General features: G+C 33.1%; 1 protein-coding gene and 1 non-coding gene across 3 annotated transcripts in view; one reads left to right on the forward strand and one right to left on the reverse strand.

Moving 5' to 3' along the window:
* Positions 1–12,015, forward strand: part of NCAM2 (neural cell adhesion molecule 2) — a 515,517-nt gene that overhangs the window by 339,715 nt on the left and 163,787 nt on the right. For both annotated transcript variants that reach the window (XM_038581267.1, XM_038581268.1), the window contains exons 7-8: positions 6,397–6,557; positions 7,178–7,323. In XM_038581267.1, coding sequence (XP_038437195.1) covers positions 6,397–6,557; positions 7,178–7,323 — 307 coding nt within the window. The remainder of the gene's footprint in view (positions 1–6,396; positions 6,558–7,177; positions 7,324–12,015) is intronic.
* LOC119867124 lies at positions 9,104–9,205 on the reverse strand. The gene has a single exon (XR_005382494.1). It is a non-coding gene; the product is annotated as a U6 spliceosomal RNA (small nuclear RNA).

Consider the following 12,015-nt stretch of genomic DNA (forward strand, 5'->3'; position numbering starts at 1 on the left):
ATTTCTAGTTTCATATCACTATGGTCAAAAAGATACTCAGTGTGATTTCAGTCTTCCTAAATTTATTGAGACTTGTTTGTGGCCTAATGCCATTTATCCTGGAGAATGTTCCATGTACACTTGAGAAGAATTTGATGCTGCTGCTTTTTGATGGGCTGTTCTGTGTATATCTATTACACCCATCTGGTCTAATGTGTTAAGGCCAATGTTTGCTTATTGATTTTTCTGTCTGGATGATAATATATTGGTGTACAGGGGATATTAAAGTCCTCTGCTATTATTGCGTTGCTGTCAGTTTCTACCTTTAGGTATGTTAATACTTGCTATATATATTTAGGTGTTCCTATTTTGGGTGCATAATTATATATGAATGTTATATCCTCTTTTTTGAACGACCCTTTTATCATTCCATAATACCCTTCCTTGTCGTTTTATATAGTATTTGTTTTAAAGTCATCCTTTTGTCTGCATAAGTATAGCTATGCTAGCTTTGTTTTCATTCTTATTTGCATGGAATATCTTTTCCTGTCCCTTCACTTTAGATCTCTGTGTGCCCTTAGGTGCGAAGTGGGTCTTTTATAGGCAACATATCAATAGGTCTTCTTTCATCCATTCAGCCACTATATGTCTTTTGATTTGAGAATTTAGGCCCTTTGCATTTAAATTAATTGTTGATAGGTAGGTACTTAGTGCCATTTTGTTCCCTGTTTTCTGGATGGTTTGCAGTTCCTCCCTGTTGTTCCTTTCTTCTCCTGCTCTCTTCCTTTGTGGTTTGATACCTTTTTTTAGTCTAATGTTTAGATTCATTTCCCATTGTCTTTTTTTGTATCTGCTATGCAGGTTTTTGCTTTGTCAGGCACACCTATAGCAGACTGTATCTATAGTAGTTTATTTTAAGTTGAGAGAAGCATAAGTTTTGAATACATATTAGAGAATCTAGATTTTTACACACCCCCACCACATTTTATGTTTCTGATGTTGTATATTACATCTTTATATTTTATGTATATAGCTTAATAAATTATTGTAGTTATAGTTAGTTTTACTACCTTTATCTTCTAGCCTTCACTGTAAGTTTTTAAGTGGTTAATCCACTATCTTTAGCATATATTTTCCAATCAGATTTTTACTTTCATGTTTTCTTGTTACTAGCTAGTACCTTTTGTTTTCAGCTTGAAGAATTACCTTTAACATTTCTTACAAAGATGGTCTATTGCTATGAAACCCTTTAGCTTTTGCTTGTTTAGAAAACTCTGTCTCTCCTTTATTCTTAATAGTAGTCTTGCTGGGTAGAATATTCTTGTTTGGAAGTTTTTCTTTTAGCACTTTGAATATATCATGCCATTCCCTTTTGGCCTTTAGAGTTTATGCTGAAAAATCATCTGAGAGTTTTATGGGGCTTCTTTTTATGTACCAAGTTGTTGCCTTTAAATTTTCTCTTTTTAACTTTTGACGTTTTACTTAAAATGTGTCATAATATGGATCTCTTAGGATTCATCTCTTTTGGAGCTCTCTATGCTTCCTGGACCTAGATGTCTATTTCCTTCCCTAGGTTGGTTAAGTTGTCAGCCATTATTTCTTCAAACAAGTTTTCTGTCCCTTTCCTTCACTTTTTAAAATTCTCTTTGTTGTTGTTCAAGACAGTTCCACTGTCTTGTCTTCCAGGTTGCAGCTCTGTTCTGCTTCGTCCAAACTGTGGTTGAAACACTTTCTATTTTTAGTTCAGTTATTATTTTCTTTAGTTCTTTGACCTCTTTGATACTTTCTTATATTTTCTGTCTCTTTGAAGTTCTCAGTGTGTTTGTCCATTCTTCTCCCAATTCAGTGAGCATCTTTATGACCATTACTTTGAACTCTTTGTCAGATAAATTACTCATCTCCATTTCTTCAAGGACTTTTTTTTTTCTTTTCTGGGGTTTTATCTTGTTTGTTCTTTTGGAATGTATTCTTGTTTTCTTATTTTGCTTTCTCCGTATTTTTGTTTCTGTGTATTGGGTGGAACAGCTACCTCTCATTCAGAAGTAATGGCCTTGATTGGATGATGAAACTTTTCATCCAACCTTATCCTAGTTTTTGGTCATCTCTAGAACCTTTGTGCTTACCTATATAGCCTGATTTATTCTTAATCAGGAAGCACACACAAGTTGAATGAGCAACTTGCTCCAGTGAGACTCAGGGAGAGACAGCATATGGGCAGAGTGAGCCTCCTGGGTTCAGAGAGGCTATGGGAGAACCCAGAGGGAGCCCAGGATAGGAGGGAACAAATTGGCAATAGTAGGGCCATCAAAGCTCATGGGCAGGACAAGCCAAGAAGTTGAAGCAGGGTTATGGTAGAACACAGGGAATGGAGGAAGCCCTACTATACTATTAAGATTGGGTAAGAATGTAAAAATCATCTTCTCCCCTGGAGAAAGTCCTACCAGACCCCTGTGTCTCCCGGACATGCTAATGAATCTCCACTGCATATGGAAAGATGTTTTCCAAACCACATATTTTTTTAGATTCCTAGGGTGAATGAGTCTGCATAAGACCTTTAAAAGCAGCCTCTCTATTTCTCACAGCTTTTTGGATGTCTGGGATGTAAGCCTTTTTACTTTACAGAGTCAGATATTTTGGGTGCTCATCTCTCCAGTATAATACCTAAGGGCTGAGGTGTCTGCTATGGGGTATAAACTCCTCACTCCTCACTTCGAAACTATAAATTTGTGATCCCTCCGAGTAGTGATTTGCCATGCTGAGGATAGGGATTTTGGTGAGACCATGTCTCTGCCTCTCTTGCCTATCTCAGTGTAGCCTTTTATCTTTATTGTGAAGAAGCTCTTAACTAGTTTTCCAGTATTTTTCAAGGAGAATTGATCCCTGTGTAGTTGAAGATATGGTGTGTCTGTGGGAGGAATTTAGGTCAGGATCTTCCTATACCACCATCTTGAACCACCACTCTATTTACTTGATATTTATTACACATTCTATCATAGAGGATTTTCTTTTTTCTTCTATTCCTCTCCTACAACACTCGTATTTAACTTCCTTGAACATACAGAATATATTTGAATAGTTATTTTAACAGTCTTTTCTCCATCATCTGTGTCATTTCTGGATCTTTTTAATTGATTGAATTTTCTCCTTGTTATGTGTCATATTCTCCCACTTATATACTATCCTGATTATATACTATCCTGGTAATTTTTGGTTGAGTGCCAGGTACTAAGGATTTTATGTTCTGGAGTCCTGGATATTCTTGTATTCTCTTACTCTGGTTAGATACAGAAAGTAACTTGGGAAAAGTTTGATATTTTGAGAATTGCTTTTAGGCTCTTTTAGTGGATGCAGAGCAGCCTTCAGCCTTGAATTAACTTGGTTCCATTACTGAAGCAATATTCTTCTAAAGAGGTGACTTGATGTCCTGCATTTTGGAAGGTCTTTATACTCTGGATGGTTGAGATGCAAATTATTCCAGGTTCTGGGATTGTTGTGCTTTGTCTTTTTCAATGGTTCCTTCCATATACTGGGAAAGCCTTACTGGCATGCAGTCACTTATAAGGAGTTAGTTAAAGATGATTTGGGGATGCACTGCAAATCTCTCTGCCCTCTTTCTTGTGTAGCTGTCTTTTCTTAAATTCTCTGATCCACAAATTCTAGCTACTTTAACCTCCTCCAGCTGAGAACTCTGCCTGGCTTGTGTTTTGGGTTCTCTCTCTGTGAGCTACAGCTTGGAGCAGTCTTTAAATAGTAGGCTGTGGTGGTCCTTACTGGTCACACTCATGAGCTATTTGTTGATAGTGTTTGAAAACTGTTATTTAGTCTATGTCTAGTGTTGTTTGCAGTTTACAATGAGAAGGTAGATATGAACCCTGTTACTCCATTATGGTTTAAAGTGGAATTATCCTCACTTCCTTATAATTTCTACTAATTCCCTAGTTCTAATCCCTATTTTATTGTGCCTAGAAAAGGGATACTTAGAGAATTGGTTTGCATCTTAAAGTATGGGCTTACAGAATTCAATCAGAATTCTTTGGGAATCTTTTTCAGGCATAACATTCCTCAGAAGTGGATAGTAAATAATAACAAGTATATTCTATATCACAGGCTTATTAGGAGATAGGTATTAAAGAGCTATTACTTTGGTTATATCCCTTGCTGATATTTTTAAATTGACCATAGTCTTTACATAGTGATTTCCTCTAAATCTCTTTAAGATCTACCCATCTGCTTCAGAGCCCAAGTCATAATTTTTTTTTCCCATGAAAATTTCCGGAATTTTCATCCATTATTCTTTTTCCTTCTCTCCCACTATAGAGATCCTTCCTTGCCCCTACCCAACACAAAAAAAGAATATGAAAAAAATTCATTAATGGGATTTTCCTTATCCTTTGGTACTGCTGTTACTGCCAATTTTATGAATTCTTCATGATAGGTAGCCATGTCTCACTTATTTGCTGTACTTCAAACATTTAGCACAATATTCCAAATGAGGTGGGGAAATAACTCTATCAAAAAGAACACTAGAATGTATTTAATCTGCTGCTTATATTACTGTGTAAATCTAGGTATCTTCATCTGTGATTTCAGGATTGGGAAAATCATACTTAAAAATTTAGTTCTCTAATCTGTGAATGAGGGTAGGAGTGAAAATGAACAAATGAGCTAATTGTGAGTTTTGAAGTCAGTAGAATACATAAGGAAAGTGTTTTATAAGGCATAAATTGCTTAAACCTCTAGTGTATTATTATTATTGTTCTTCTTGTTCCACAAATGAATAATTTCTATTGACTAGAGTAAGAAATACATTGTATCACTAGTTGCTGTGAAAGTTCAAACTATACATTATATTCTAGACAAAATCACTGAAACATCATTTTTAGTTGTTATGAGATTTAGACTAATAAAAATATGAATAAAATATAAAAAAAATACAAAGCAGGGAAATCCCTGGGTGGCTCAGCAGTTTAGCGCCTGCCTTCAGCCCAGGGTGTGATCCTGGAAACCCTGGGGTCAAGTCCCACATCAGGCTCCCTGCATGGAGCCTGCTTCTCCCTCTGCCTCTGTCTCTGCCTCTCTCTCTCTCTGTGTCTTTCATGAATAAATAAATAAAATCTTTAAAAAAAACAAAGCAATATATATACATATTAGTATTTTACAAACTCTACTTTCGAACCCTGCTCTTAGGAAATTTTTGCACATTTCGTGATATCTTTAGAGATATCAATAGAAATGGAAAAACAGATGTTAATGAGTCATAAAAGGAGAAGTATTATATTAGGATATGTGCCAATGCTTTCTGGAAAGTGAAACTAGAATTCACTGGAAAGATCATTTATTGTATTGAAGAAATATTCTCTTTCATTCTAGGAAATATTTGTTATAATTCTTTCAGAATTTTTTTTTTTAATTTAAACTTGTATGGCTAAATAGATGTCTCATCCCCTTAGGACATATCCTTAACGTTTTACATTAATGGGCCTTAAAATCAATTCAATTCTTCAAAATACCATTATAAGAAAAACATAGAGGGAAAACTAAATGAGAAAGAAAAGGAGGAGGAAGAGGAAATAAGGAGAATAAATTAGAATGGAAGAGAATGTACAGTATAAGAAGGTTTCACACGTATGAAGGGAAATTGTAGAAATAGTTTAAGATTTAAGTGTATTTAAAGTATTTCTTACTATAAGTTATTATACAAAGTTTGAAAGACATTGTTTTAATAGGTAACAAAAACTAGAACTGGAAGAGAGTGAAGACTATTTCAACTCAAAAAGAACTTGGAAAATATTGAAAATTATTTGTATCTAAGAGGGAACATATATAAGAAAAGTGGTTTCTTCTCATAAATGATTTAAATCATCATATTCAACATAATTTTTCTAGCTGCATTTGCACATAATTGTTTCATCTTACCCTCTACCATCACTAGTACTTATTTGCGATATAAATTTGTAACATATTTAAATTGCATTTACTTTGAAACTTCTTTAATGGATGTTTCCATAAAAATTCTGTTAATGTGTCCTAGGAACTTAGTCAATAAGCATGTGTTGACTTACCAAATAAAAAGTATATAGGGAGTTAAGATCAATTAAACAAATTTTTTTTTTTTTGCTAGTAAGCAAAGTAAAAATTGAACCAGTGTGCTTTTTTTGCCTAAGGTCAGTGTTAAGATTTCAGCATAGCTCAGATGTTATTCTTGTCTCTAAATTCAAAGCAATTTTCAAGTATAATTTGAATATCTAATAATTGAGATTCACTGGGCTATTCAGAGTATACTTAACGATTAGAATATAGCTTTGTCTATCAAAAGCCATGAAATGGATGACGACTACTGATCACAAAATGGAATACAATCTCCTCCTGAGTTACAAAGTCAGATTTATGAAGATCAACCTCTGTTTTCTTCTTTAGGAATGGCAAGTTCATTGAAGAAAATGAAAAGTACGTATTGAAAGGAAGCCATACAGAGCTCACTGTCAGGAACATAATTAATAGTGATGCGGGTCCTTATGTCTGCAGGGCCACAAATAAAGCAGGAGAAGATGAAAAGCAGGCATTCCTCCAGGTCTTTGGTAAGTATTCTAGCATAGTGGTTAAAATTATAGTGTCTAGAGGGAGGTCTGAGTCAAATTCTCCTCTGTGACTTATATGTCACTAACTTTTCCAAAATTAAATGTGTTTTCTCATCTGAAATATATTTTAGCATTGCAGCTACCGGAGAGAATTATTTTAAGAATTACATGAAATGATACATGTATATTCTTGCAAAATATTGGCTAACTCATAATAGTAGATGGAAATTTAAGAGATAATCACTAAATATGCAAATGTCACACATAAACACATATATACTCCTCAACATAGGTACCATATGACTTTAAAAGAGGAAATTTTTATTTTGTAGTTTAAGAGAGGAAGAAATATCTAGAGGTCTTTTAAATTGCAAAATTTCAAAAGGAATTATAATTTGCATGTTTGTTTCTAAGCCACTTCAAATTATTTTTATGATAATCAATGAGAATTATTTTCTAAAGCTTTTTCTCCTGTACTTTGCAAGTCTCTTGGCATCTCTTTCAAGCAAAGTGTGCTGCTGTAACGCTACAAACTTAAAAATTCTATACTATACTAATATGGACTTAAATGGAAGTATTTCTCTTCCAGACAGATTGAGTAACGTATGTATTCTTTACAGTACAGCCTCACATAATACAGCTTAAAAATGAGACTACCTATGAGAATGGTCAAGTCACTCTTATATGTGAAGCAGAAGGGGAGCCTATTCCAGAAATCACTTGGAAGAGAGCAGTAGATGGCATCACATTTTCTGAAGGCGATAAGGTAATAAGAACTCAGTATATAATGATTTTCAATGCCATTGTATTTTCAGAGTTTTGTGTATTATTAAATCTCATGGTGGACTCCAATTTAAGTAACTTGTAGGAATGCAAGAAATGGTTTAATTTTTAAAAAGGTAACTACCACAGTCAGCCTAAAACTAAGTGGAGGAGAAAAAAAGTGAAAGTGTGATATTTGAAGATGTTTTCATTAAGCCACAAAAATCTTAGGTTGCTAAGACTAGGTTGCATGGACTTTTAGCATACATTGAATCTATAAATTGTGTTATTACAATTTTAGCTCACCCACTTCATGCTGTGAAAATGAAAATCATTCAAATTCACCAGATTCTGCTTCATTATTAACTCTTTCCTCTTTAGAATTGTTGTTACACAGTGGGAGATTGGTTTTGGCTTTCATGTAATTTAGTATCTAATAAAGAGAAATAAGCCCAAACACAACAAAATACATCATTTTGGCAATTGCCATTCCCCTGTAAATAGGCAACCTGTTCTGAGAATGCATTAAAATTTCTAGCAAATTAATTAATAGGTTTCTTATTATTGTTATTTTTCATTATTCATATAAAACTCCAAAGTATAGACAAAAGTGAAGCAGAAAGGAAAAGATATTGAATTAGTGATATGATGAGCTGACATTTCACACATGTAAAAAGGATAAGATTAATATTACAGATCTCTTCTTAATATTAAGGAGAACCCCTTTTAAACTTTTCATTTATTTAAATCAGATCTGTGACGGACAGTGATTTCTACAATATAAATACCTTTGACTTACCAACATTGATAGCAGAAAAATTTGAAACCAATTTATCTAAAAGACATTCTCTATCCCTCCAATTCATCATGTAGTTTTTAACAATATGATAACTCCATAAATTGACAAAACAGCTACCTCCCTGCCTATTTACTGTTTATTCTTTGCAAGAATTGTATTCACATATGTGATATGTACATATGTATGTATCATACGTATATATGATATACATGACATGTATTCATATATATCTATATATCACACTTCTTTGCCTCATTTCCTCCTCATAATGGCATTTTTAAGAGTTAATCCTTTTTGGTAATAGTTATGTTATTTTGGTATTCGTATTTTATATATACAAATTGAAAATCAAATTTATAAAATATCTTCTGGCAATCCAGAGAAACCATAGAGTTTGCCTTATATTTTCTTGTTAGAGAATCACAGATATTATTAAGGCATAGTTGCCAAATCTGAAAGGTATATTTCCATAAAACTATTTAATTTTTTCTAAGATTTTATGTATTTATTCATGAGAGACACAGAGAGAAAGGCAGAGACATAGGGAGAGAGAGAGAGAGGCAGAGACATAGGGAGAGAGAGAAGCAGGCTTCTCACAAGGAGCCCGATGTGAGACTCGATCCTGGCACTCCAGGATCATGCCCTGAGCCAAAGGCAGGCGCTCAGCCACTGAGCCACCCAGGCGTCCCTCCATAAATCTATTTTAAATTATATATATAAAAATAAATAATTAATTATTAATTAATTAATTATATATAAATAGATATATAGAACTGTAAGTAATTGTCAATTCAGTACATTTCTTTAGACAAGATCACTCAAGAATAATGATTGTCATGTCTATAAGCCCTTATCAATTATACGTCCATATTCCTACCTCATGCTTCCATTATTTTCTTGTCCGCTGTAAAATTTCTAAAAGTTCTCATCTTTTTTTTTTCATTAGTAGCTGTTTATTGATGAATGATTTGATGTAAAGTTATTTAAAAATATGGAGTACTTGACGAATTTGCATGTCATCCTCACACAGGGGCCATGCTAATCTCTGTATCTTTCCTATTTTAGTATATGTGCTGCCAAAGGGAACAAGCCAGCAACTAAAAGTTCTCATCTTAAAGATAGTGTTCACTCTTCATTTAATAGATGTTTCCTTATGTGTATACCAAAAATGAGAGACACATTATGTTCAGTTTTTTTAATCATGAAGTTTTCAAGTAACTAGAAGGCTGTGATATTTTTTTCTACACTATAAACTCCAAACCACCCAAAACATACAGAAATTTCTTCTCTAGTAGGTATGAACAATAATCAACAGGTTTTGTTTGAACAAAACTTTCTCGATTAAATAACTCATCTTTTCTTGGTGGGGTGGGGGGATTATTTGTTACCACAATTCTAGAACCCATATACTCTTTGGTTTTTCCAAATGTTTTTTCTTTTTGTTTTTCCAAATGGTTTTTCTTTTATCCAGTATATAAGAAATACAGGTTATTCACTTTCTATCTTGACATTTCTCCAAAGTTATTTTAAGATTCATATCTTATTTTCTGCATGGTAAGCCTCCTTTCTCCTAACATTACTAGCTTCTTCAGCAGCCAAAATTCAAAACCTGAATGTTTGACCTAAGCTTTGAAATAAGACATATCTCGTTTGAATCTCACCCCTGCCATTTGACAAGATTATTTGAACTCTATTATTAATATGAGTTTCTTCATCTTTAAAATGTGGATAGTAATAGTTCCCTTAAAGAACAAGAAATGAGGAGTATGCCAAACTCTATATTTTGTAAATATTCAATAAACTTTATTTATCTTTGTTATATTACTTTGCCATATTACATAATTTTCAAAGCATACTTTATCTTATTTCTGTTATTTGGAACAAATTCTAGTTGTTAATAGACTCCATAAAGTCTGGTGCCTAAGATTTGATTAAACAGTATCACAGAGTATATTCAGGTCCTATCTCTTGTCACGGAAAGCATGAGATTATATTTTCAACAAGAATCATTTGGAGAGCCTGTTAAAATGCACTCTCTAGAATCCCATTTCCCAGGGTTGATTTGGTAATGCTAACACAGGACCAAGAAGTACATATTTAATAAACTTATAAGGTTGGTATCATATGCATTGAATTCAGGCCATACTCTGGAAAACAATTCTCTAAGTCAAATGATATTTAACAACTAATCCTGTCAACAGAAATATGCTCTTAACAGATTACTTGGCAGCTGATAGGGGCTTGGGAAATACTGAACAAAACATATCAAAACTTCCCATCATGCATACACTATCAAAGTTTAATGAAACTGCTAATTATTTAGGCCATAGACAGTGAAACAACATCAGTGCAATATGGCTCAAATTTATAGCTTCGCCCAGAAATATGACAATGCATTTAGCAAATATGTTCATCAATGTAGATTTTCAAAGTATGTGGTCTCAATCAATAGTATCCACTTTCCTTGCCTAATTCTTAATCCTCAGCTAAGACAAAAGAAATAAATAGGGATTAAATGTCATGTGGCTTAAATCTGCAGGTAAGTGAATGTCTTATACCAAACTAGAGCATTAGACAGACTTACACAGCACAGTCCTGAATAGCATTAAACCTTGTAGCCCTCCACTGTGGGAGACTGAGACTAGGTGTCACTGCTAAGGTTACCACCATGGCTGAGAGCAAGGGAAAACCTGAGTCCATTCTGAAAATACAAAGAGAATATCTCAGAAAAGCATATTCAGTATGATGTCCCCATATTTACCAATAAAACATCTGCCTAGTTCTCATGGGGGGAGAGTAATTAAGGAATTGGAAAGTCCAGTACGTATGTTAGCAGAGCTCCCTTCCTATGGAAGTAAATGTTAGGAGTCCATGAGAAATGTGCACTGCCTGACAAACTTTATGTTAATAACATCTTAAAAAGCACTGTATATGCATTGTTGCAATTTAACTTCTGGTATTCTTACTGCATGGTAAATAACCTCAAAACATAGTGGCAAAAAACAACCTTTTTCTTTTGCTCATGATTTTGTGGATCAGGAATTTGGGGAGGCTTGACTAAGTGGATGAGGCACCTCAAATGGGCTCACATGTAGTTGTTTTCCATATCTGTAGTTTTGCTGAAGACTGAATGAGGCATATTTAGATACCATAAAAGATCTGTGCATAATAAAGCATCCTTCAGAAATGATAACAAAAAATATGGTACTTAAATACAGAGTCCTTTTAAACTTATGACTATATCATCTAATCCACTTTAATGAATCCTATCTACATTTAAAATAGTATATATAATTTTTAAAACTTCAGAAAATTTCAAACATATGTGTAATATGTAAGAAAAGGAGCTTTAAAATTTTTTTTAATATTGTTATTTCAGAAAAACAATTCATTGTTCATTTTATTATTAAAAAATTCAGTTTTAACTAACTTTTAATTACCCATGTATTGAAAAATTTCTAGGCACTTTAGTGCAACTTAAGTATTATTTATGATTTTCCATAAAAAATATTGATTTACCTGGTGTTATCCAGAAATTCATTAAACTGACAGCTTAATATTGGCATATTATTTTGGAGTCATCGTAAGATACATTTGTTATAAAAATCATAAATCACTAGCCCTTTCATTTAATAGATATTATACACGTAATTTTAATAATATTTAAATATATATATATATATAAAAAGTTTAAGATACAACCAAAGCTATTTTTATGGAATATAAAACAGCCATGAATTAAAACTAATAAATTGTTTTGTAATTTACAAACTAAGCAATCTAATTTTATATTAAAAACTTTATTTTTAAAATAAAACCATGCTTCTTTCACAGAATTGATCTATGGATTATGTAAGATTATATTTCTAGAGTGTTTTGACATAGTCCCTGGCATTA

Source organism: Canis lupus, chromosome 31 (genome assembly GCF_011100685.1).
Source record: "Canis lupus familiaris isolate Mischka breed German Shepherd chromosome 31, alternate assembly UU_Cfam_GSD_1.0, whole genome shotgun sequence".
Lineage (NCBI taxonomy): Eukaryota > Metazoa > Chordata > Mammalia > Carnivora > Canidae > Canis > Canis lupus.